We start from the raw sequence: 21693 nt of genomic DNA on the forward strand, positions 1-21693 counted from the left end.
TGCCCTCTGCCTATACCCTTTAGTGGCAAACTTAGACCAGGGTCAATGCCAACCCCTTCCCCACTTTCTACATAGCACCCCAGGGAGACATGACCAGATGGGTTGGTCCCCATGCCTTATCACAGAGCTCTGCTGTAATATGTATCCAGGAAGAAAACAAATCCCCTGTCTCCACCTCCCCAGGCTAAAATCAAAACTATGTCACCCTTAATCCTCTGAGCAGCAGGGAACTATGCACAGTCTGCATGAGAGAAGCACAGAGCAATTACTACAAAAGCACACTGCAAGTACAAACGTGGAGTTGGGCTTCCAGGGCTCTGGGAATGCAGAGTCTCAAACTGTCCCCATTGTCACATAAAAGTCGTTTTTGTAGTAGCTACTGGAACCAATGCCTCTCTCTCCAGATTTCACTGTCTTTCCCTGATCCTACCAGCAGTATACATTTGCCCCAACAAGATGTTTTTACCATGTATTGACTAGTGGTGAAACATTCTGATTCTGGAATGGGCCAAATGTATGCTTTCAGCTACACATGAAAACCACTACACAATCATCAGAATAAAGGAGGTCCCCTGGGTTGTCTCTTGGACTGCAGCTCAGTCATTTAAAAAACTATGCCTGTATCATCTCCCTAAGACAGTAACTTAGGTCCACCAGCATATCAGATGTCAGGCTCAGGAAAAAACTAGTATAGTGATGGGCCCTTTGAAATATAACTAAAATAGGCCTACTAGCTATCTCCAAAACAGAGGTTCTAAATCTTCATCTGTAATATTTCAGCCTCTAGGTTCATGATTAGTCAACAATTTGTTTGGCTTTATATGTTAACTCTTTTTTTCAGCCACCAGGTTCCAGATGCTAACATGATGCCAACTGGACTTCCCTGGGCAGATGACCCCACCAATGTGTCCTGGAGCCCTGCTTCCCCAGAGCCCCGCCCTACCAGGGAAAGAGAGACAGGCTGGGAGTATGGATCAACCTGTCAGTGCCCATGTTCAGTGGGGAAGCAGTTACAGAAGCCAGACCTTCCACCTTCTGCATCCCACAATGACCTTGGGTCCATACTCCCAGAGGGATAAAGAACAGAAAAGCTATCAGGGGAAGGGATGGAATACAGAGTTCTGATGGTGGGAATTGTGTGCAGTTGTACCCCTCTTATCCTATGGTTTTTGTCAGTGTTTCATTTTTATAAATAAAATAAATAAAAAAAGAATAGAAAATCTATCAGGGGAGGGGATGGGATATGGAGTTCTGGTGGTGGGAATTGTGTTGAGTTGTACCCCTCTTATCCTATGGTTTTTGCCAGTGTTTCTTTTTTATATAAGAAATTGGTTTTTTTTTTAACTAAAAAAAATGCTTGTACTTATAGAGGTGTTCCCTTCCTATAGTCACCAGTGTACTCTCCCAGCCCAATCCCTCTCTGTTCTAGTGACAGAAGTATTTTTTTTTAATTTTATAAAAAGGAAACATTGACAAAAACCACAGGATAAGAGGTAATTTTTAAAGTTATTATTATTAAATATAGCACTGCTAAACTCTGGCTTCCAGTAGTGCCGGGGATTGAACCTGGGACCTTTTGTGCCTCAGGCATCAGCGTCTTTTTTACATAACCATGATGCTATCTTTCCATCCCAGGACATAAGTACCGATTGAGCATGGTTCCATGCCACCTTGTGACATCACCCCCCCGCCCCCCAGTGAAGAACCCTGCCTGCCACCTTCTCCTCACCAGAGATGATGGAGTCATTCAGTGCCTCTTCATCCTGATACAAAAGCAGGTCATCTTTGAGTTCAGAATTCATGATCAAGTTCTCCTTGTTCTCCTCAGACTCTTTCCGCTTGTTTTCTGAGGCTCCATCAATGCTCCAGGCCTCCTCTCTGTCCTTGCCCCGTTCCATGCTGGGGGTTCTTGACAAACGGACATCCACACGCTTCTTCGGGGACCCTTTGCTTTCCCTCCCTTGAAAACTAAATAGAAAGATAAGAGTTGGTGATACATTGTCTGCTTCACCTGGAAACCCAACACAATCAATCTAAGGCTTATCATGAATAATGCTAAGGCAGCCCCCAAGTGTGAGTGCTTTACATATAGAAAGAGAAATGCCTGAAGACATATATGCTTGACATCCAAAGCTAGTGACCATTTAGCAAGTGCAATCTGGAATAGAACAGACAGGACTGCCTGGAAGCTGATGCAGTGGAAAGTGTTTGAACTCTCAAGCTGAGGGTCCATTGCATGTGCCAGAGTGATGCTCCTATTCTCTCTCACTCACTAATAAACCTTTTAAAAAGGAATAGTACAGACATTTAAGTAATAAATCACTCAGACTCAGATTTCCAAAATTAAGAAGGGTATCTCATTTGCCTAATATCCCACCAAAATACCCACAGGCTCAATCTTTGCTTTGGACAACCCATTTCTCATCCACAATCTACAAGTCACACAGAATCAAGAATGAGAGGGGAAGTGTTAGGAACAGGCTCACATGTAATGAAATGGGAAGACTCTGGGGTCCCCGGGCAGTGGAATAGCTACTGTTCCCGTAGCTATGCTTGTTGTTTGCTGGACTCTCCCTTATGATGCTTCCCCCTGACCCCAGGCCCCAATTGTATACACTCTTCCTGTAAGGTGACAACCAAGACTATCAGCAAAGCCTATGAAAAGTGACAATGCTCAATTCTGCCTAAAAATTGAGAATTTCAAGGTGGTGACAGAGCAGCACATCCAGCTGGGGCCTTTGACCACGTGGGGATTTCAGCTCACCTGTCTTGGCGGTGCTTGGTGGCCAGTGCTCTGTGCAGCTCCTCAATGACACGACTGGGCGGCAGTGGCCGGTGGACAGTAGTGAGATGTGGGGACCCTGTGGGTGTGGCTAGCTGTCCTCGGAGTGGAGGGTCAGTGTTCTTTGTGCCAGAGCCTTGGAAAAGCGCAGTTTGGCCTGAGGGGGTGGCAGGAAGCAAGGTGAATATGAGTTTCTCAAGTAGAGAGAAGGACCTCACAGGGAGACACCCCGATAGGTGACCTATGAGCCATTGTTTGCACAGATGCACACCAGGCCCCCTGCTACAAAGCTGATATAGGAGCACTCTATCCTCTATCACCTGTGGAACTTTAACACCAGCAAGGACTCTGCAAGGTGCCAGGCTCAGAAAACCACCTTTCCTGTGTCTCTGATACACATGAATTCCTAAAATTGTGAGTTTTGGGGGGAAACCCAGAAGAATTCCCTAAGCTCTACAGCTATCACTCAATCTACATGACTTCCAAGACCCCCCTCTTCCTCCCACCACAGCCTACTCATGTCTGCCTCCATGCCTCAACCCTCTGACTCCCAAGGGTGGGCTGGGGAGAGGGGAGAGTGGTTTCCAAAAGGCAAACCTGATCACAGTTTTCCTGTGTTCCTTAAAGCACAATCTAGGTTCACAACAACCTCCTCCCCACCTCCCAGAGTTCACCTCCTCCACCACCCTTATCATACTTTCTCCTCTCCAGCATGGGAGGAACTTCGCCCTGCCTGAGGCACTGTACCTTCTCAATTCTTAGCCTTAGCACACGCTGTTACCCCCACCTGAACTGCTTGTCTCTTGTCTATCCCAGCGTCTACAAGAGATTGCCTATAAATCCCCTCACTTGCTCAGAGCTACAGCTATTCATTTAGTGTCCTGGCACTAAATGCATGGATAACCACAGCAGTTTACATACAGTGAATGTGATGATTCAAAGCAGAAATGCTCAGACCCAATGATGCAGCAAGCCCCCCTGCCCTTCCTCCTGAAAGACTTCCCAGCAAGTGCTTTGACAGAAAGTCTGGATGTCATCATTATACAAATCTGGCCTCCAGCCTTAATATTCCCTAAGCAAGACCCTGAAGTTCTCATAATCTCAGTTCTCATAATCTGTAGAATGGGTTCACTAACCATGGGGAGCCCTGAAGGAGGGGTGGGGTCTCGTACCCTCAGATTCTTTTCCCAAATGTGTCACAGAAAATGAAGGTCATGGCTACACTTGTACAAGCTAGTGAACTCCCTTTTGAACCACCACAACAAAAAGATCTACCTGCCATTCCCTAAAAGCCAGATATAATATTTCAAAAAGTTTATTAGAAATGCATTACCAATTTAAGCCCAGTGTTAGAATCTAATCAGTTTACTAATTTGAAACCTTAAGTGCTTAGATTGAAGGAATATATACTCAGAGCTGAAGACTATGCATTTAAAAGCTCGAGACATTCAATCCATGTTTCCCCTCTCATATTGATTAAATAATGATTTATAAGACTATAAGTTAATAGGAGTCTATATTAACACTGTTCCCGCCACCAAACGTCTGTGTCCCTCCCCCACACCCCTACAGTGGAACTGAAAATCTACTCTCCCCATCCCCCCAGAATTTGGACTTTGGTGCAATACTTCAAACTCAGTCAAATTTTGCATGCTGTTCTTTCTCAACTTCTGTTTATGAGTGGGATCATCCCATACTCCTTTTTCTCTTTCTGCCTTATCTCACTTAACATAATTCCTTCTAGCTCAAGCCTAGAGTTGAAGAAGACAGATTCATTATTCTTAATAGCTGAGTAATAGTCCATTGTATATATATAGACCACAGCTTTTTCAGCCCTTCATCTGTTGTTGGCACCTGGGTTGCTTCCAGGTATTGGTTATTGTGAATTGTGCTGCTATGGACACAGGACTACACATATCTTTTTGGATGGGTGTGTTTGACTCCTTAGGATATATCTCTAAGGAGAGAAATTACTGGGTCATAAGTAATGTCCATTTTTAGCCTTGTGAGGGTTCTCCAGACTGCTCTCCACAGGGGTCGGACCAATTTACATTCCCATAAGCAATGCAGGAGGGTTCCTTTGTCCCCACAATCTCTCCACCATTTGTTGTTGCTGTTGTCTACAAATAACTATATCCTATATACTGACAGGACTGCTTGTTTCTGGTCTTCCTGGTCTAAGATTATAGGTGATTTAATCTAAGTAAACTCCAAATGGATCAAGGACCTGGATGTTATTTTCCGTCCAAATCTCAAGGGCATCTTTGATGATACAGATAGCGTGAGGTAGTATCTCATTGTTGTCTTGAATTCCTTTGGCATTCAGTGATGTGGAACAATTTTTCATATGTCTGTTGGCCTTCTTTTATCTCTTTTATAGTGAATATCCTGTTTATATCCTCTCCCCATTTTTGAGTGGGTCATTTGCTTTTTTGTTGCTGAGTTTGGTGAGCTCTTTAATATGTTTTGGTTATTTGTTTCTTGTCTGATGTATGGCATGTAAAGATCTTCTCCCATTCTGTAAGGGGTCTCTTTCTTTGGGTGATGTTATCTTTTGCTGTGCAGAAGCTTTTGAATTTGATGTAGTCTGATTGGTTTATTTTTGTTTAAGTCTTCCTTGCCATTGGGTCTGTATCATCAAAGATGCCCTTGAGATTTGGATGGAAAAGAGTTCCTTCCACCAATATTTTTCTCTAAGTATTTGATAGTTTCTGGTCTAACATCCAAGTCCTTGATCAATTTGGAGTTTACTTGCATTAAATCACCTATAATCTTAGACCAGGGAGATCAGAAACAACCAGTCCTGTCAGTATATACAATATAGTTATTTGTAATAGTATTAAATGTCATAAATCATGGTAAGGTCTTATATGGTACAGGAAGTCCTAATCTTGGATTTTCAAAGTAAACTAAGTTTCCAAATAACTTGATCATGATAATACTTATCTATTGCCTTCTTAAAGTCTAACAAAGCAAGGAACCTTCCTCATTCTCAGTAAAGCCTGTATTTCTCCCAGTCCGGGAACCTCAGGGGCTTTGCTTGTTTTCCTTCATGCTTCTCTTAACCCATACCATTTGACACTGCATCCACTGATCTCTACCAAATTAATGCAACCAGTGCCACCTTAACATGTTTCACTTTGGACTGTGTCTAGAGATGCCAAGCCTGACATGTCAACCCTCCAGCTCCAATACTCTGGTGAGGCATTTCCTAGCTCATAGGACTTCTTAGTCCCATTTTGGGTGGCACACATCCTAACAAAGTTCAGCACCTAAATATAGACAAGGGCCTAAAGGGTAGGACACATGTGCACAGGTACCCATAAGTTAGGGGAAAATATATACCTTAAAGCAAAAATGCACCATAGTCTGCAGTGACTCAGTAAGTGCAGCAAGCAAGTGGAAAAATCTAAAAAAACACACCATAATGTATTTTTTTTTTTTGGTCTAAATATCCTCCTCCAGACTGTTCTCCACAGAGGTTGGACCAATTGACATTCCCACCAGCAGCGCAGGAGGGTTCCTTTGACCCTGGAGAACTCTCAGAAGGCTAGAAATGGACCTACCCTATGACCCTGCAATTCCCCTCCTGGGGATATATCCTAAGGAACCCAACACATCGATCCAAAAAGATCTGTGTACACATATGTTCTTGGCAGCACAATTTGTAATAGCCAAAACCTGGAAGCAACCCAGGTGTCCAACAACAGATGAGTGGCTGAGCAAGTTGTGGTATATATACACAATGGAATACTACTCAGCTGTAAAAAGTGGTGACTTCATCGTTTTCAGCCAATCTTGGATGGACCTTGAAAAAATCATGTTGAGTGAAATAAGTCAGAAACAGAAGGATGAATACGGGATGATCTCACTCTCAGGCCGAAGTTGAAAAACAAGATTAGAAAAGAAAACACAAGTCGAACCTGAAATGGAATTGGAGTATTACACCAAAGTAAAAGACTCTGGGATGGGTGGGTGGGTGGGGAGAATACAGGTCCATGAAAAATGATGAATGAAATAGTGGGGGTTGTATTGTTAAATGGGAATCTGGGGAATGTTATGCATGTACAAACTATTGTATTTACTGTTGAATGTAAAGCATTAATTCCCCAATAAAGAAATAAATTATTAAAAAATATATATATCCTCCTCACCTACTGCCTATTTCACCTTACTCAATCACTCTAAGTCCAACCTTCTTAGATAAAGATGGACTACAAGATGGTAAAAGCAAGACACCAGCACACTTTAATGATGGCCCTTTTGGTCACTGTCACGCCACCCCATCATCTGGGACCCTAAGCAGGAAATCCTGGGATTCCCACATAGATATGATGGGCCTAGACTTCTAATAGATCCCTCTTTCCACTGTCACTGGTCATCTCCATCAGGAACAATATCATAAACCCTTTTGTGGACCTCTATAGGACCTTGCCTTCAATGTAGAACAACAATGGGAGGGACTTCCCCACTATTTGAAGGGAGGCTGATGAATATACTCTGCCACTCAAGGAAGACTGGTCCTGAAATGAGCGCAGCTAGAATGTTCCCAGCTGTAACCATGGAATGTGAGCTCAGACTGACAGGGATTCAGAGGTTATGCAGTCCCCTGTGCTAAATATGAGTAGACATGGGTCTTAGGTCAGATCAACAGGGTTTATTATTTTTTTAAAAAAAGAAAACCAGAGAAACTTCCAGTGGAAGGGATGGGGTATGGAACTCTAGTGGTAGGAGTTGTATGGAATTGTACCCCTCTTATCCCATGATCAATCATTATTGAATTGTCAATGATTATTAAATCACTAATAAAAAAATAAAGCCAGATATAAGATCTTTCCTAGACTCACTTGGAACATAGATGGTGCCCCTGTACAACCAGTAGCCATAGTTTCACTAAACACGAATTTCCCCTGACTCCCCTGTGGGATACTTGATCAGAGTGCTGAGCAAACCTGCCCTGAGAATCTCTTAATACTTCCATTTCTCAGGTGGGGAAACTGAGGTTCAGAAATCAACTCAAAGATAAGCCTCCAGCAAATGGAATGGGACTGACACTTGACAGCCTGACCCTGGTGGAGTTGCTGAAACTGAGAAGTTTCCACAGGGCAGAGTCTACTGTCCCCCAGCTGAACAGGGTCAAGGGAAACTCTGGGCAAGTGAAATTTGAGTAAAGGAGCTTGTACATCTCACATCAAAGGGAAGAGCGGGGTTTGTAGTAAACAGAGGAATACTAAGCTATATGAGAGAAAGAAAGCAAGAGATCAATCTGGGGGTGGGGGAAAGGGGAAGGTAGGGGAATTGGAAGGAAAGGAGAATGGAGAGGGGGGAAGGGGAAGGAAAAGAGAGAGGAAAAGGGGAGAGGTCAGGAAAGGGGATGTACAGCACTGCTCCCCCACCCATGGAGCATGTCCTGGTGTTCCCATGCACTGCCGGAGCTCCAATCAGGTAGGTGTTCTCCTGGCCCCTTAAAACTATTTCAGTATGTTTCAAATGTTTAGCAAGATTTAAAAAATAAAAGCAAACATTGGGGCAGGGGAAATGATCTCATGCTTTAGGCTCTAGGCTTGAACTCTGGTGCTACATAAAAACAAGAAAGAGAAAAATAGTATATCATAAATGGCAGAGTAATGCCCTGCCCTTCTACCAACAACCTCTCTCATGTAAAAAAAAAAGTATCAAATAGTGTGCAACCCAGCAAAGCAAGTATATGGGTTGGAATAAAGTTCAGGTGGGCTTAGAAACACTACTACCTCCCACACCTTGGCAACCAGGGGTCCTGACTCAGATGAGAAGGTACTCAATGGGAGTCGGTGATAGCGCAGCAGGTTAAGTGCACATGGTGCAAAGCTCAAGGACTGGCTTAAGGATCCCCCCTCCCCACCTGCAGGGGAAGTCCCTTCACAAGCAGTGAAGCAGGTCTGCAGGTCTGCAGGTGTCTGTCTTTCTCTCCCCCTTGTCTTCCCCTACTCTCTCCATTTCTCTCTGTTCTAACAGTGACAACATCAATAACAACAATAACTACAACAACAATAAAAAACAACAAGGGCAACAAAAGGGAAAATAAATAAATATTAAACCATTTTTTTTAAAAGAAGGTACTCAATGGCCCAAGAAAGAGCTCACTTGGATAGTGTGCTGTTTTCCCATGTTCACAACCCAGGGTTGAGCCTGGGCCCCAATGCGTTGAAAGAAGCTTTGGTGTTATGGTTCTTTTCAGTCTTTCTGCATCTCTGTATCTACCTTTTAAAAAATGATAGGGCTAGGTAGTGGCACACCCAGTAGAATTCACAAGGCATTACCATGCACAAGGACCCAGGTTCTAGGTGCCCCTAACCACAGGTGGAAGCTTCACAAGTGGTGAAGCAGTGCCACAGGTGTCTCTCTTTCTTCCAATCTCTCTCTCCTTTCTCAATTTCTCAATTTCTCTGTCACTAATAAAAATAAACAAAGAAAAGGGGGGGCAGTCACTGGGAATGGTGGATTCATCTTGTAAGCACTGAGCCCCAGAGATAAACCTAGAGGCAGAAAAAAATAAATAAAAATTTAAAAAAGAAGGCACTCTGTGGAGCCCTTGCTGTGCCCCCAAAAGGGGCCTTTCTCCTCTACTACCACCTAGTGTTCATATGTGGAAGCACATCGCCCCAACTGGGGGAATAAAATAAATAGAACCTAGAAAACGGAAGGCCCCCAAAGTGGTCTCAGTTGTGAGAGATCCACCTCAAATTCAACGTTCAAAGTCACTTTCCTGAGTCATAATCCAGTCCTTACCTAATAGGTGAAGGAACAGGAGATGGTCCAAAGTTGTAGAGTTAAGTGGTAAGTCACAGGACCCAGGATTTAGGATGTGAAACTAGAAGAATCACAGTGAGATGAGATCATGTATTCCAGGTCTGATCTTTCAGAAGCACAAAGGAGCCACAAAATATTAGGGCTGAGGTAGAGAGGGCCCAGAACAAATTCCATTTTAGCAAAATGAAATGTGGTGTGTGGTGCCTAAGCAAATGAATTTCTAGTGTGTGTGTCTCTCTCTCTCTTTCTCTCTCTCTCTCTCTCTCCCTTTTGGCAGGGGGTGTAGAGGACCTCAATGGATAGAGATAGGTGTTGTACCAAAGCAGAGGACTCTGGGGAAGGAGAGCAGGTAAGGGGCTGGAGGGGGGCTTTGGGATCCTGGCATATGATGGTAGAAAAAGACCCAAATTGGGGTTGAGAATACTTTGCAGGGATTTAGCATGGTGATATGAGGATTTGTATCCATGTATCAACAACTATAATCTCTGTTTTCTTTCTCATAATAAAATAAAGGAAAATTAAAAAAATAAAATAGAAAGGCAAGACACTTGTCCAAAGTTCCTATGATGGGGTTTATCTTCGTTCCTTGCGTTAAGTTCAGGGGAAGACAACTTGGGGCCCTTGCAAACATATCATACCATTTTTTTCTCTTTTTTTTATCCCACCACCAAAAGACTGTGTCCCATCCCACCCCCCACCTCCCGGCACCCCATGAAGCTGAACATCCACCCTTACCCTCCACACAGGGTTTTTACTTTGGTGCCCTACTACAATTTAGTCAGACCATTTTCTTTTTTAACATTGTGCTATTCTTAAAAATTTTTTAAATATTTATTTATTCCCTTTTATTGCCCTTCTTGTTTTATTGTTGTAGTTATTATTGTTGTTGTTATTGATGTCATTGTTGTTGGATAGGACAGAGAGAAATAGAGAGGAGGGGAAGACAAAGAGGGGGAGAGAAAGATAGACACCTGCAGACCTGATTCACTGCCTGTGAAGGGACTCCCCTGCAGGTGGAGAGCCGGGGGCTCGATCCAGGATCCTTCCGCCGGTCCTTGTGCTTCGCACAACCTGCACTTAACCCGCTGTGCTAGCTCCCAACTCCCATCACACCATTTTCTTTAGGGTGCCAAGGGTCTACTCCTACAACCACAAGAAGAACAACACCCCTCTTGCATCCATTCTCCTCTCCCAGACCTGCCCAGAACTCCATTCACAAAGCAAATGATAAGAACCTGCCCAACATGAGAGCCCAATTAGGGGAGGTTAGAGGCCTGGATAAATGGATAGATGACAGGAAGGAGAGAAGTAGGGAAGGTGGAAAGATGAGTGAAGTCATTTGGACTCACCTGTGACATTTTTCATGATTTTGGATCCTGCCTTGGGTGGTGGGGTGGGCAACAGTGGGGGGCTGGGGAGTTGACCCATGGCTCTCTCTTGGGGTCTAGAAGGACTTTCCAGGGAGTCAGACCCAGCTAAGGCTTGAGAGGGCTTGTCCATGGTGGGAGAAAGGCTGCCAGAGTCATCATCTTCACCTCTGGATGCTGACGGCAGCTTGGCTGGTTCAAAATCAAAACAGATAGTCAAAAACCATGGTTTCACAGCCTAAGCAGTTAAGAGAGGGACAGCAGGAGTACTTTGATAGGTGGGGTTCCCATCATGGACACAGCACAGAGGGGTCACTGCACAAACAGACCCGACTTCTCATGAGTTCACCACCACCACTACCAGCAGCAGCAGAGGGAGGAGGGGAAGGGGAGAGAAGGATGAAAGGATGGAAAGAGGGAAATAACATCAGAAGCATGGGTGACTCCAGCCAGGAAAAGCCAAAGTTCCCTCCTCACTTGGGGTGGTGGCGGATGGTGGCCAATACCAGTCATACCCAGGGCCTCTGCCCTTATTCCGTGATCTTGATTACAAAACAGCTGTGCCTTGATTTGTCCATGCATGACATTGGACTGACAGAGTCCTCATAGTACTATTTCCAATTTTAAACAAGAGGAGGCAGTGAGAAAATTTTCACCAGAAAATTGGAGACCCTCAAATTCAACTGCTATTGAATGCATAGTCTGGTTTTCAGTACCCATCCCACCCTAATCTGGCCTACACCACTGGTGACAAAGAGCCAGGTGTGACTTGGAGGAAGGGTCTACACTCTTGCCACTGCTAGTTTAGGCTCCTTCCAGAGCAGTTTTCTTCCTCACTGAGCCATCTTCAACCTTTCTACCTTCTGTTTTCTCCTGATCCCTCAACCTTCTCTCCTTTCTCACTTCTGTGTAGTCAGTTCAAGATCCAGTGTCCATAATTATAATACCTATCTAATCCCTGTCCTCTCCAGGTTTTATTCCTGCTTCCCTTCCACTTAACTAGGTAAAGCCCCCATCTCTGGATGGCGTCTTCCTCTGGTAGTTCCTTGCTCTGCCATGAGAAGCAGAGGAAATCAGCAGGGGAAATCAGGATACAGAGGCTTGATCACTGCAAGAAGTTCAGGACTACCAACCTCCCGAGTCCTCTGTACCACTCTCCCTCCATCCAGTCCTTGCTCTGCCCTGAACGGTTGAAAGCTTTCCTGACTCCAGTTCTTTACCCACCTCTGCCTTGTTCCCAGGCATCCTGGCCTCCAGCTTTACAAGGAAAATGGTGGCTGACAGACACAGATTAATCTCTAATATCCAGCATGAACCCAAATCTACAGTCCCTCTCTGGGTTGTGCTCTTACAGTCACTAGAGGAGGGCAATCATAACATTCCCTTGTTTAGCTTGAAAACGTCTATCCCACTAGGGAAAGACAGAAGCAGGATGGGGGTATGGAATGACCTGCCAATGTCAATGTCCAGCAGAAAAGCAATTACAGAAGCCAGACTTTCCACCTTCTGCTCCCCATAAAGATCTTTGGTCCATACTTCTAGAGAGATAATGAATAGGGAAACTCCCAATGGAGGGGGAGGGGGTGTGGAACTCTGGTGGTGAGAACTGTATCCCTCATACCACAATTTTTTCAATCATTATTAGATGAGTAATAAAATTTTTAAAAAAAGAAAGCAGGCATAAGTCATGTTATAGGTGCTGTCCATGGTGCTGCTTACTTAAGGCAAGATGTTGCCCTTACAGTTTTCAATGAAACTTCAGAAGCAAACATTAATGTCTCTGGTCCTCACTAGCTGTCATTTCTGGAACATGGACAAGTCTTACTTTCATTCTAGGTCAGGGGTTTTCAACCTTAGCACTGCTGACATTTGGGGCAGAAATGTTTTGCTGTGAAGAGGGGTGTCCTATTGCAGGATTTCTGGCTTCTGTCCACCAGACATTAGTAACTCCCCACTTGTGACAACTCCAAGTGTTATAGAGTCTGTGTATTGATAAATTCTAAAGGCAAGAGCTGGCTCCTGTCACCATGGAAACATGGACAGAACATGGCCTTCTTACAGACCAAGGAATTTAGAACAAGTGATAGAGAACTGAGTCTGTCTTCTGCAGTAAGTGGAAAGGAAGGAAGGCATCCTCATAGAGTTTGTCAGTTGGGAGGACAGCCCTTTGAGGCAAAGACATTTCTGTGAGTTTGCATTTTGCAAGGTCAGTGTAGATAATAAGGGGCCACAGAAATGACAGTTTATCCATAAGGAAATTCTCCCTGAATGAGTGCTGTCCTTAGTGCTGCTTAAGGCAAGATGATGCTTTTAGAGCTTTCAGTGAAACTTCAGAAGCAAACATAAATGTACCCCATTAACTGTCACCCCCCCATCCACCTATTCCACAGATGTTCTTGAAAAACTATCAAGCCAAGTATTCTTCCAGGAGCTACAGGCATGGTAGCAACTAAAGCAAATCCATACCCTTAACTAGCTTCACATCCACCAACACCTAGTCATCCAGTCAGACTGGATACAATGCTCAATGCTCAGTCACTCTCTAGTTCTCCCGAATTTGTAGCTTCTGCTTGTAGCTAAGTCACACATTAAGTCCTGTGTTCTCTACTTCTAGAACACTTCTCAAAAACAGCCATGTGTCCCTGAGGGTCAGCTGCCATGCCTTCTGCCTGGACCCTAGCACAGTCTCCTGGGGGTCTCCCAAATCCTTCCCTTCCTACCTTCCAGGCCCAAATCCTTTCTCCAAACTAGGGTGGGGAAACTCTTTTAAATACTTTGGTTTTACATGTAACAGAGGTTCTGTTGTACAGAAAACTCAAAATGCCTGGCCAATTCAAACCACAAGAGCTTCCCTGGGTGTGCTCTAGAATAGACGTGCATCACCTCTCAGCCCACATGCCTCCCAGCAGAACTTTCTGAGATGGTAGAAAAGTCTCCTCTTTACCATTAGAGTAGCCACTAATGACATGTGAGCAATAATCAGATGACAAATGGCCAGTATAGTCAGGCAGCTGATGTTTGCATTTTATTTCATTTATATTAATTTATATAGCTTGGCTGTCCAAGCTATATAAATTAATTTATATTAATTTTTTAATTAATATAATTAATTAAAATTAATTATATTAATTAATTGCTTTGATTTTCTTCAAGTGAGTCACAGCCTACAGCTTCTCAGTCAGAGAAATCACATGGCTTGCCTCCAAGAATGCCACAGAGTTTTCCCTCCTATTGCTCCATGTGATAGGAGGGTCTCATACTCTCCACTGAGAACTCTAGGACCTACAGCACCAGCGACTCTCACCAGAATCTTCTCCCCATGGAGTTCTCATAGAACCCTCCCCTATTTATCACCCATGAGTCTCTGTCTCATTGTTATCAGTGTGCCTGAGGGTCCACCTGAACAGGCAAGTATCTAAGCCTCCATTATCCCCAAATCACATGCAAGTATGCAGCACCACTGTGTTTTGGAATATTTTCGAAACTGAAATTTTAACCCATAAAGTCTTGTGATATTTCGAAATGAAAAAGAAAATATATTATAGTTTTAGAATCCTGTAACCCAATATTAATCACAGATTAAAAAATGGAAAATAAATAAATAAAGGAGACAACATCAGCTTTGTGTGTTTCATACCTTTGGAATCCCTCTCTTGGGGACTTGCCTGTCTTGCCTGACCAGCAGAGGTCGCTTTTTACCAGCTGAACACCAACAAAGTATGCTAGATTTGAAAACTACAACACAGGGCTCAGGTCTGCAAGTGGGGGAACTGACTCTCAATCTCACACACACCTTCTTAATGAAGCAATGGTGTGATTTACAAAATGCTTAACATATGCCTGCCTGACTCTCACTGACTTTCTCCAGCAGGCATTGACAGTCTTTATGTCCAGGCTCAGACACTAAAGAGTTTAGGTTCTGCAAGACAAGTGGCAAAGCCAAAGCTCATATGTGGGTACTCATGTAACACAAGCTCTGCCTGCCCTTGAGCCTGGGTAGTGCCACCCTTCTGATGTGCAAGCACTGTCTCCAGAGGCACTCTGAGTGACAGAAGCCTGAACAGAGTGACAACAGCAGTCATCAGTTCCATCCCACACCCCAGTGACATAGGCATATCCTCACTCTCAGCTTGGATATCTGGTCATGGGTGAGATGGCAGGTTGATTCCTAAAATGAGGCTCCGCTGTTCACAGTTCGGCAACTGCCAACAGCCAAATGGCAGGTGTGGGTGGGACCAGGATAGGTCCCAGACAACAGTGACTAAAATTCCCCCAGCTGGGTGCAGGCAGTGGTCATCTCAGCTGGATTCCTAGACAAATAGTGTCAGTACAAAGTGACCCCTAGCATTCCCCTTACCAACACCCTTCTAGACCTCAGAAAACACTTAGAATCTTTCACAAGTAAAGGCTTATATCCTGCTTGCCTCAAATAGGAGTTGTAGATTATCATGGCCTAAGAGCTGAGGGGATGGGGTTGTTCAGAGGTATAGATACTGCATGCATGAGGTCATAAGTGTGATTCCCCAGTATCACATATATTTGAGAGATACTCTGCCCTTGGGGTCCCTTTGTATGTGTCTCTTTTATCTTTTTTAAAATCACTCCTGGAGATCAAATCCTAGTTCTGCCAACTTAAATGTTCTATGTCCTTGGGCAATTGCTTTATCCTCTCCATGCCTTTGCTTTATTATCTCAGAAAGTATGTCCACAAAGATAAAACAGTGAACATAACACACATTCACAAAATACCATTTTCCCTGCCTATTTTCACAGAGGCTCCATGCCTGCATGACTCCATCACTCTCTGTGGACTATCTTTTAAGAGGGGCAGGGATGGAGAAGTACAGAAAGGAGTAAAGACACCCCAGCACTTCATCACTCATGAACCTTTCCCTTTGCACGGTGTTCCCAAGCAGTGATTGGGAGAGTTGAACCCAGGTTCTTGTGCATGGTAAGGTGTGTGCTCTAATAGGTGACTATCACCCAGTCTCAGTGCCACTCTTTTTAATGAGCTCATTCACAGGAATGCCCGGCTCAGTCCCTGCTCAACAATAGCAACACTGAATGTCCAATTTCATTGAATGCTAAATCAATAAATCCTCCTAGGTTTGGGGAGGGGGCAGCACTATACAGATGAAAGCAGGAGAGATAAAACCACTCATAGCTCCAAAGCCCAGAGCCAAACCAAATGATCAAATCAAAACTGAGGGTCAAGGAAAATGGTCAGAACGTTGGACAGCAATCTCATCCTGAGACCTCTGTGGGCTTGGGATAACCTCCCCTTGCCACAGAAACTCTGGGTTTGTGGGCTGGTGAGATAGCATAATGGTTATGCAAACAACTTTCAGGCCTGGGGTTCCAAGGTGCTAGATTCAATCCCCCGTATCACCATAAACTAGAACTAAGCAATGTGCGAGAGAGAGAGAGGAAGAGAGAGAGAACATACAAAATAAAAGAAAAAAAGAGAAATGAAATGAAATGAAATTTGGGGCTTGTAGAAACAGCAGTATTGTTCACACTTTGTCAAAGAAGTTTATCTTCTGGGAGCCAGCAAAATGCAAGGACAGCAATGAGCACTGAATCATGAGTTCTCAGGTCTTAGGGGCAGATGACTGCCCATGTGGACAATCCATTCTGGGGCCAGGACATTTTCATGAATGTGATCAAGGTCAGGAAGAGAAGCAGGACCAGGTTCAGCACTTGAAGGACACTTGCTGCTGCCCAGAGCCCAGTGTGCTCTGGGAGGAGAAAAACTAATAGAGAACAGTTGTCTATTAGGATCTTCTCTTCCACAGAGGGCCTGGGCCCATGTATAGGCAGCTCCCTTGAGTTGAAAATATACTAGAGTGAGAGACAGCATAATGGTTACACAAAAAGACTTTTATGGCTTAAGCTCCAAAGTCCCAGGTTCAATCCCCAGCACCATCATAAGCCAGAGGTAGGCAGCTACTTGGTCTCAAGTAGCTGTCTCTGTCTTTGTCTCTCTCTCTCCCTCCCTCCCTAATTCCCCCATACATAGTCTCCCCCCTCTTCTTCATGTTCTCTGTATCTTTCTCATTAAAATGAAATGAAAAAAAATATTTAAAAAAATAAAATATCGACTTAGCATCTGGTCTCCTCCAAACTTCGCACTTGCCCAGGATTATACTGAACACAGGCATATGTACTAATTATTCACTATGTAATATGAAGTTCAAAGGAGGTCACCCAGGAGTGGTTTGGATTCAAGCCTTCACCTGCATGAGAGACAACACAAATGCACACAGCATGGGACCAGACAAGCCTGCTAAGTGAAATGCCTAAAGGGACAGTCTCTACTGGTTCCCAGTGACTCCAGCTGCATGGGAATGTTAGCTTGTGGTAGGAAGCAAACTCTGATGGTTGAAAAGAAGCTAACTTCCCTGTGGATCTCTGTGAATGCTACCAGATTTTAAATACTAGGTTGCAATGTTTGAGCTATAAACCTAGCATCTCTTCACTAAATTGTAATCTCTTCCATTACTGAAGAGGATTTGCTCAAGGCCAGACTTTTTGATAGAAACCTGGTTCCTCAGTGGTAGTCAGTTGTTCTAATGTAGAACACAGAGATTCCAGGCTATCCCAGACCAAAATTCAGGCAATCCCACATGCACTGTTAGAGGAAGGGCCAGGGAACAGCTGCAGGCAGCCCAGCACTCTGCTTCAGTGCATCATTCTCTGAGAGCTGCTTTTCCATCATCATCATCATGATAACAAAAATAAAGACAATGGTGGCAACCACAAGTAGCAAATGCATCTTCTGAACACCCAATGTGTTAGGGCAGAGCTAAATGATTTCTGGAGACTATCCCCATTTACTGTGAGCAACCTGAAGAAACCAGGGCAGTGACTTACTGTTGACAATACAGGTGCAAAGAAACTGACTGAACTGTCCATGGCCACACAACTTAGTGAGGCACTCAACATCTTAAAGCCTGCACTTGTGTGGTATCAAAGAAATCAACTTCAATTTCCTAATTGTTTACTCCTTAGGTGATTAACATCATCTGCATGCCTATGTTTCTTTCTGAAAAAAAGAGACAATGGTAATGCTATCTCCAAAGAGTGCTTCCAGGGTTCAATAAGCTAACATAGGTACAATGCTTAGCTCAACAACACAAGTGGCCACAGGTGTCAGCCGTTGTTGCCATCAGTACTGTGACGCACTGTGCTGGGTGCACCTCCTTAAGATTAAAGAATGACTGGGTCTCTCTCTCTCTCTCTCTCTCTCTCTCTCATCACCAGGGCTGTTGTTGGGGCTTGGTGCCAGCACTATGAATCCACTGCTCCTGGCAGCCATTTTTTTTTCTATTTTATTTGAGAGGATAGATAGAAACTAAGAGGAGAAAGAAAGATAGATGAGAGAGAAAGAAAGAAAGAAAGAAAGAAAGAAAGAAAGAAAGATCTTCTCTAGCATTCATTACAAGTGGCAAGAATGTTATCTCATAGGATGAGGTACATGCTTGTTATGTAGGCAGCTGGAGTTAGAGGTTCAGCACCACATGGACTGCCACTGGTCCTATGGTCTCTCCCTACACCCTACCATATATAAGAACATAGGTTTCCAGCTCAGAAGTGAGGCCTCCAGAAGACATTAATTAAAATTTGACTAATAGGTCAGCAAAGGGAGGGGGCAATTCCAAGCACCCACAGCACTGTTGCTGGGTTCACGCTTTCTTTCCTCTTTATCTGTGGGAAGTTGGAATTGGGAGTTCTCCCTTTCCTACAACTGGCACCTGCCTCTGGTCTAAACAGTTAAAAGGACCACAATAACAACAACCATGTCACCACTGCTACCAACAGTAATTATTTGATGTGACCAACTCTGTGCTCAACTCCTGCCACCTCCCAATAGCCCTAAGAGAGTGCTCATTGCTTCACTAAACAGCAAAGTGAGGCTCTGAGCAGGGCACCAAGCACACCTGATAGGGAGAGCCCTGCAGATGATGAGTAACAGTCTGCATCTTTCCCAGCCCCACCTGCTCTGGAGCTTCCTTACAGCCACTGTGACCTCCGCCTTAAATCTCCAGGAACAAAGTCCCTCTTTCTCTATCCTGCCTTCACCTTGGGGTCAGCTCAGATGCTTCCACAGGGTCAAGTTTCTAGTGGGCAGTTGGAAAATCCCAGGAGGAAAATCTATGGGCAGGCCACCTGTGTATTCCAGTCTAGGCCAGGATGGACTCAAGAAGAAATGGGAAATATCTTGGCAAACACTTAAATTTGACCGCATGGGGAGGGTAGCAGGGCTGAGATCTGGGGACAACTTTTCATAGTTGGCAACTCAGGTGTCCCCAGTCAATACCTGTATCATCCACATGGGTGTCCAAAGACAGTGGCTCCTGTGGGGAAGGCAAGTCTGTCCCAGCGGCCAAAGGGCTTCCTGGCTGATCTTCTTCTGAAGAAAGTGTCTCCTGCTGGGCAGTGGGTGGCTCACTCTGGGCTGCACTGGATCCTCCATCAGGGTTGCAAGCTTTGCTCTCTGCATCTGCAAAGAGATTAATCTGTCAGTTCAGCCTCCTCCCTTCCAACATGCTCTTACATTAGTAGAAGTGCCATTCAGGTCCAGAAGATCATTCTACCTCCTTCTACCAAAACCTTAAGAGTTCCCTACAGTTCCTGCCCTAAGCTGCACAACATGTTCCAGCCACTGTTCTGTACCCACACTGCCTATGCACATTCTCGCCAACACTAGAGGCTGAACACTTTCTTCTTAGTCCATCTTTCCCCTCTGACTTGCTTGGGCCCATAGTACATGAGCAGGTTTGATGAAGCAGAGGCTTCAAAAACCACTTGCACATTCCTATCCTGTGCATGTGGCACTATCCTGTGCATGTGTTCCTCTCCTGGAAGACATGCCCAGTCAGCCTATTGAGGTTCGAAGCAGGAGGGCAGGGCCCAGTTGCCAAGACCAACTCAGAGAGCATACAACAAGGCAGTTGGCTGTAAGCCCCTGAAGTGCCGAGCTATTTGTAATGGAACATAATGAGACTACAAGGTACCAATTCAACTCTGCAGCCATCATTCTACCAGCAGTTCCTATTGCACACCTTTACCCCTAGAACCCACCATGCCAAGCTTGGAAGGCAGGAACAACAAGCAATTCTTGTCCCTGGGGAGATACATGCTGTCATGCAGATGACCACACTTGGCATTGTGTACCCAGGAATGGGGGCAGTCAAGGATCGAGGAGGCCTGGAACACAGAGTTCAGAGGTCTAGACAGGGAACCTTCCCAGAAAAAGTAACATCAGGCTCCTCATAGAGTGCGAGGGAGGCCTGGAATTTCCCTCCTTAAGCTTCAGAGGTTGATGACTATGAGGGTCCTATCCTGTAGATAAAAGGCTAAGCTCAGGGCCATAATTGGCTCAGGTGCCACCAGCCCTAGGAGGCAGGTCCAAGCTAAAAGACTAGGTCTGTGGATAACCCTTATGAAACAGCTCACAGTTCTTGGAGTGCCCACATGGTCTCTGGATTCCCACAGCTGGGTCCCTGAGGGTAGCATGTCGTAACTTGACTAGCAATGTCCACAGAGCTGGGAGGCAGCAGGTAGCCTGGCTTGGGAGAACTGCCTCTCATTACTACATGAAGAAGAGGAAGAAAATTTTCTTTCCTAGTCAGGGCCCTAATTGCTGTTTTACTTCCCAAAGCTCTCTGCCAGATGGAATATACAGGACCTCTTGTACTTTTACACCAGTTGTCTCTGGGATTCAACTCCCTCACCTATAAAGCTAGATAGCTTCTTCTCAGCATTAGTGAGGATTAAGGCAGGGTTTGCACAGGTGCCTGGTCCACAATAAACACCGTGTGCGTGCTTGCAGGTATTGGCGAGGGGATGAGGGCTTTAATGAGGATGACTTCTGGGTCTGTGTCCATGCAATGGCAACAGGCTCAGGACAGATGGTTCTCCCTGAGCAGGGTCCTCACTGTGCCCAGGTCTCCAAACCAGAGTGTGGACTTCCAAGGGACCCAGGTTTATAATCATCATGAACTACATTTCCTCTGTTGTAATCCTATCCTCTTAGGGGAAGGGCAGTCAGTAAGCATGCCAGAAGTCTGGTGAAATGGGGCCTGGAAGGTGTCATCTATGTAAGCATGTCATCTGACTGAGGGATCCAGACTGGGGTCTAAGCCAGGAGAGGCAGCCATTTCCTATCAAAAGCAGACAGCCATTATCCTAAATTCAGGGTTCTCTGCCATTTGGCCCACACTGCAGTTTTGTATTGTCACCAGAGTCATCACTGAGACTCAGTGCCTGTGCAAGGAATCCACTTCTTCTGATGGCCATTTTCCCCTCTTCCTCTCTCTCTCTCTCTCTCTCTCTCTCTCTCTCTCTCTCTCCTAGTTGGGAATGGGAAAGAGAAAGAGGCACTTGCAGCATTGTCCTACCACTCCTGAAGCTTTCCCCTTGAATGTGGAGACCAGGGGCTTGAACCAGGACCTTGAACATAGTAACTTGTGTGTGCTCCACTGGCTGATCCCCACCACCCCAATCTTTGAATTTTGCAAAACTCGTGTTTCAAAACCAATCTTAGTTAAAGGGTCATGTAAGAGAGGTCCTGGGTTGGGATATAGTAAAAATGTTATGCAACAGACTTTCATACCTGAGACTCTGAGGTCCCAGGTTTAATCTCCCCTCCACCATAAGCCAGAGTTGAGCAGTGTTCTGGTAAAGAAAGTAGGTCCCAGTTTGATACCATGACTTATAAAGAGACCCCACAAAAGCCAAGAAAAATGTATT

General features: G+C 44.7%; 1 protein-coding gene across 6 annotated transcripts in view; it reads right to left on the minus strand.

The window, feature by feature from the left end:
• The window catches only part of PHACTR3 (phosphatase and actin regulator 3), a 304918-nt gene that overhangs the window by 86274 nt on the left and 196951 nt on the right, over positions 1-21693 (minus strand). For 5 of the 6 annotated variants that reach the window (XR_009547169.1, XR_009547208.1, XM_060180936.1 and 2 more), the window contains exons 4-7: positions 19259-19441; positions 10921-11130; positions 2765-2939; positions 1730-1968 (exon numbers count right to left, since the gene is read on the minus strand). Coding sequence is in view for 4 of the 6 variants with exons in the window: in XM_060180936.1 (XP_060036919.1) it covers positions 1730-1968; positions 2765-2939; positions 10921-11130; positions 19259-19441 (807 nt within the window). In the remaining 2 variants the exon portion in view is untranslated. The remainder of the gene's footprint in view (positions 1-1729; positions 1969-2764; positions 2940-10920; positions 11131-19258; positions 19442-21693) is intronic. The other variant, XM_060180991.1, reaches the window with a different exon arrangement.

Source organism: Erinaceus europaeus, chromosome 1 (assembly GCF_950295315.1).
Source record: "Erinaceus europaeus chromosome 1, mEriEur2.1, whole genome shotgun sequence".
NCBI lineage: Eukaryota > Metazoa > Chordata > Mammalia > Eulipotyphla > Erinaceidae > Erinaceus > Erinaceus europaeus.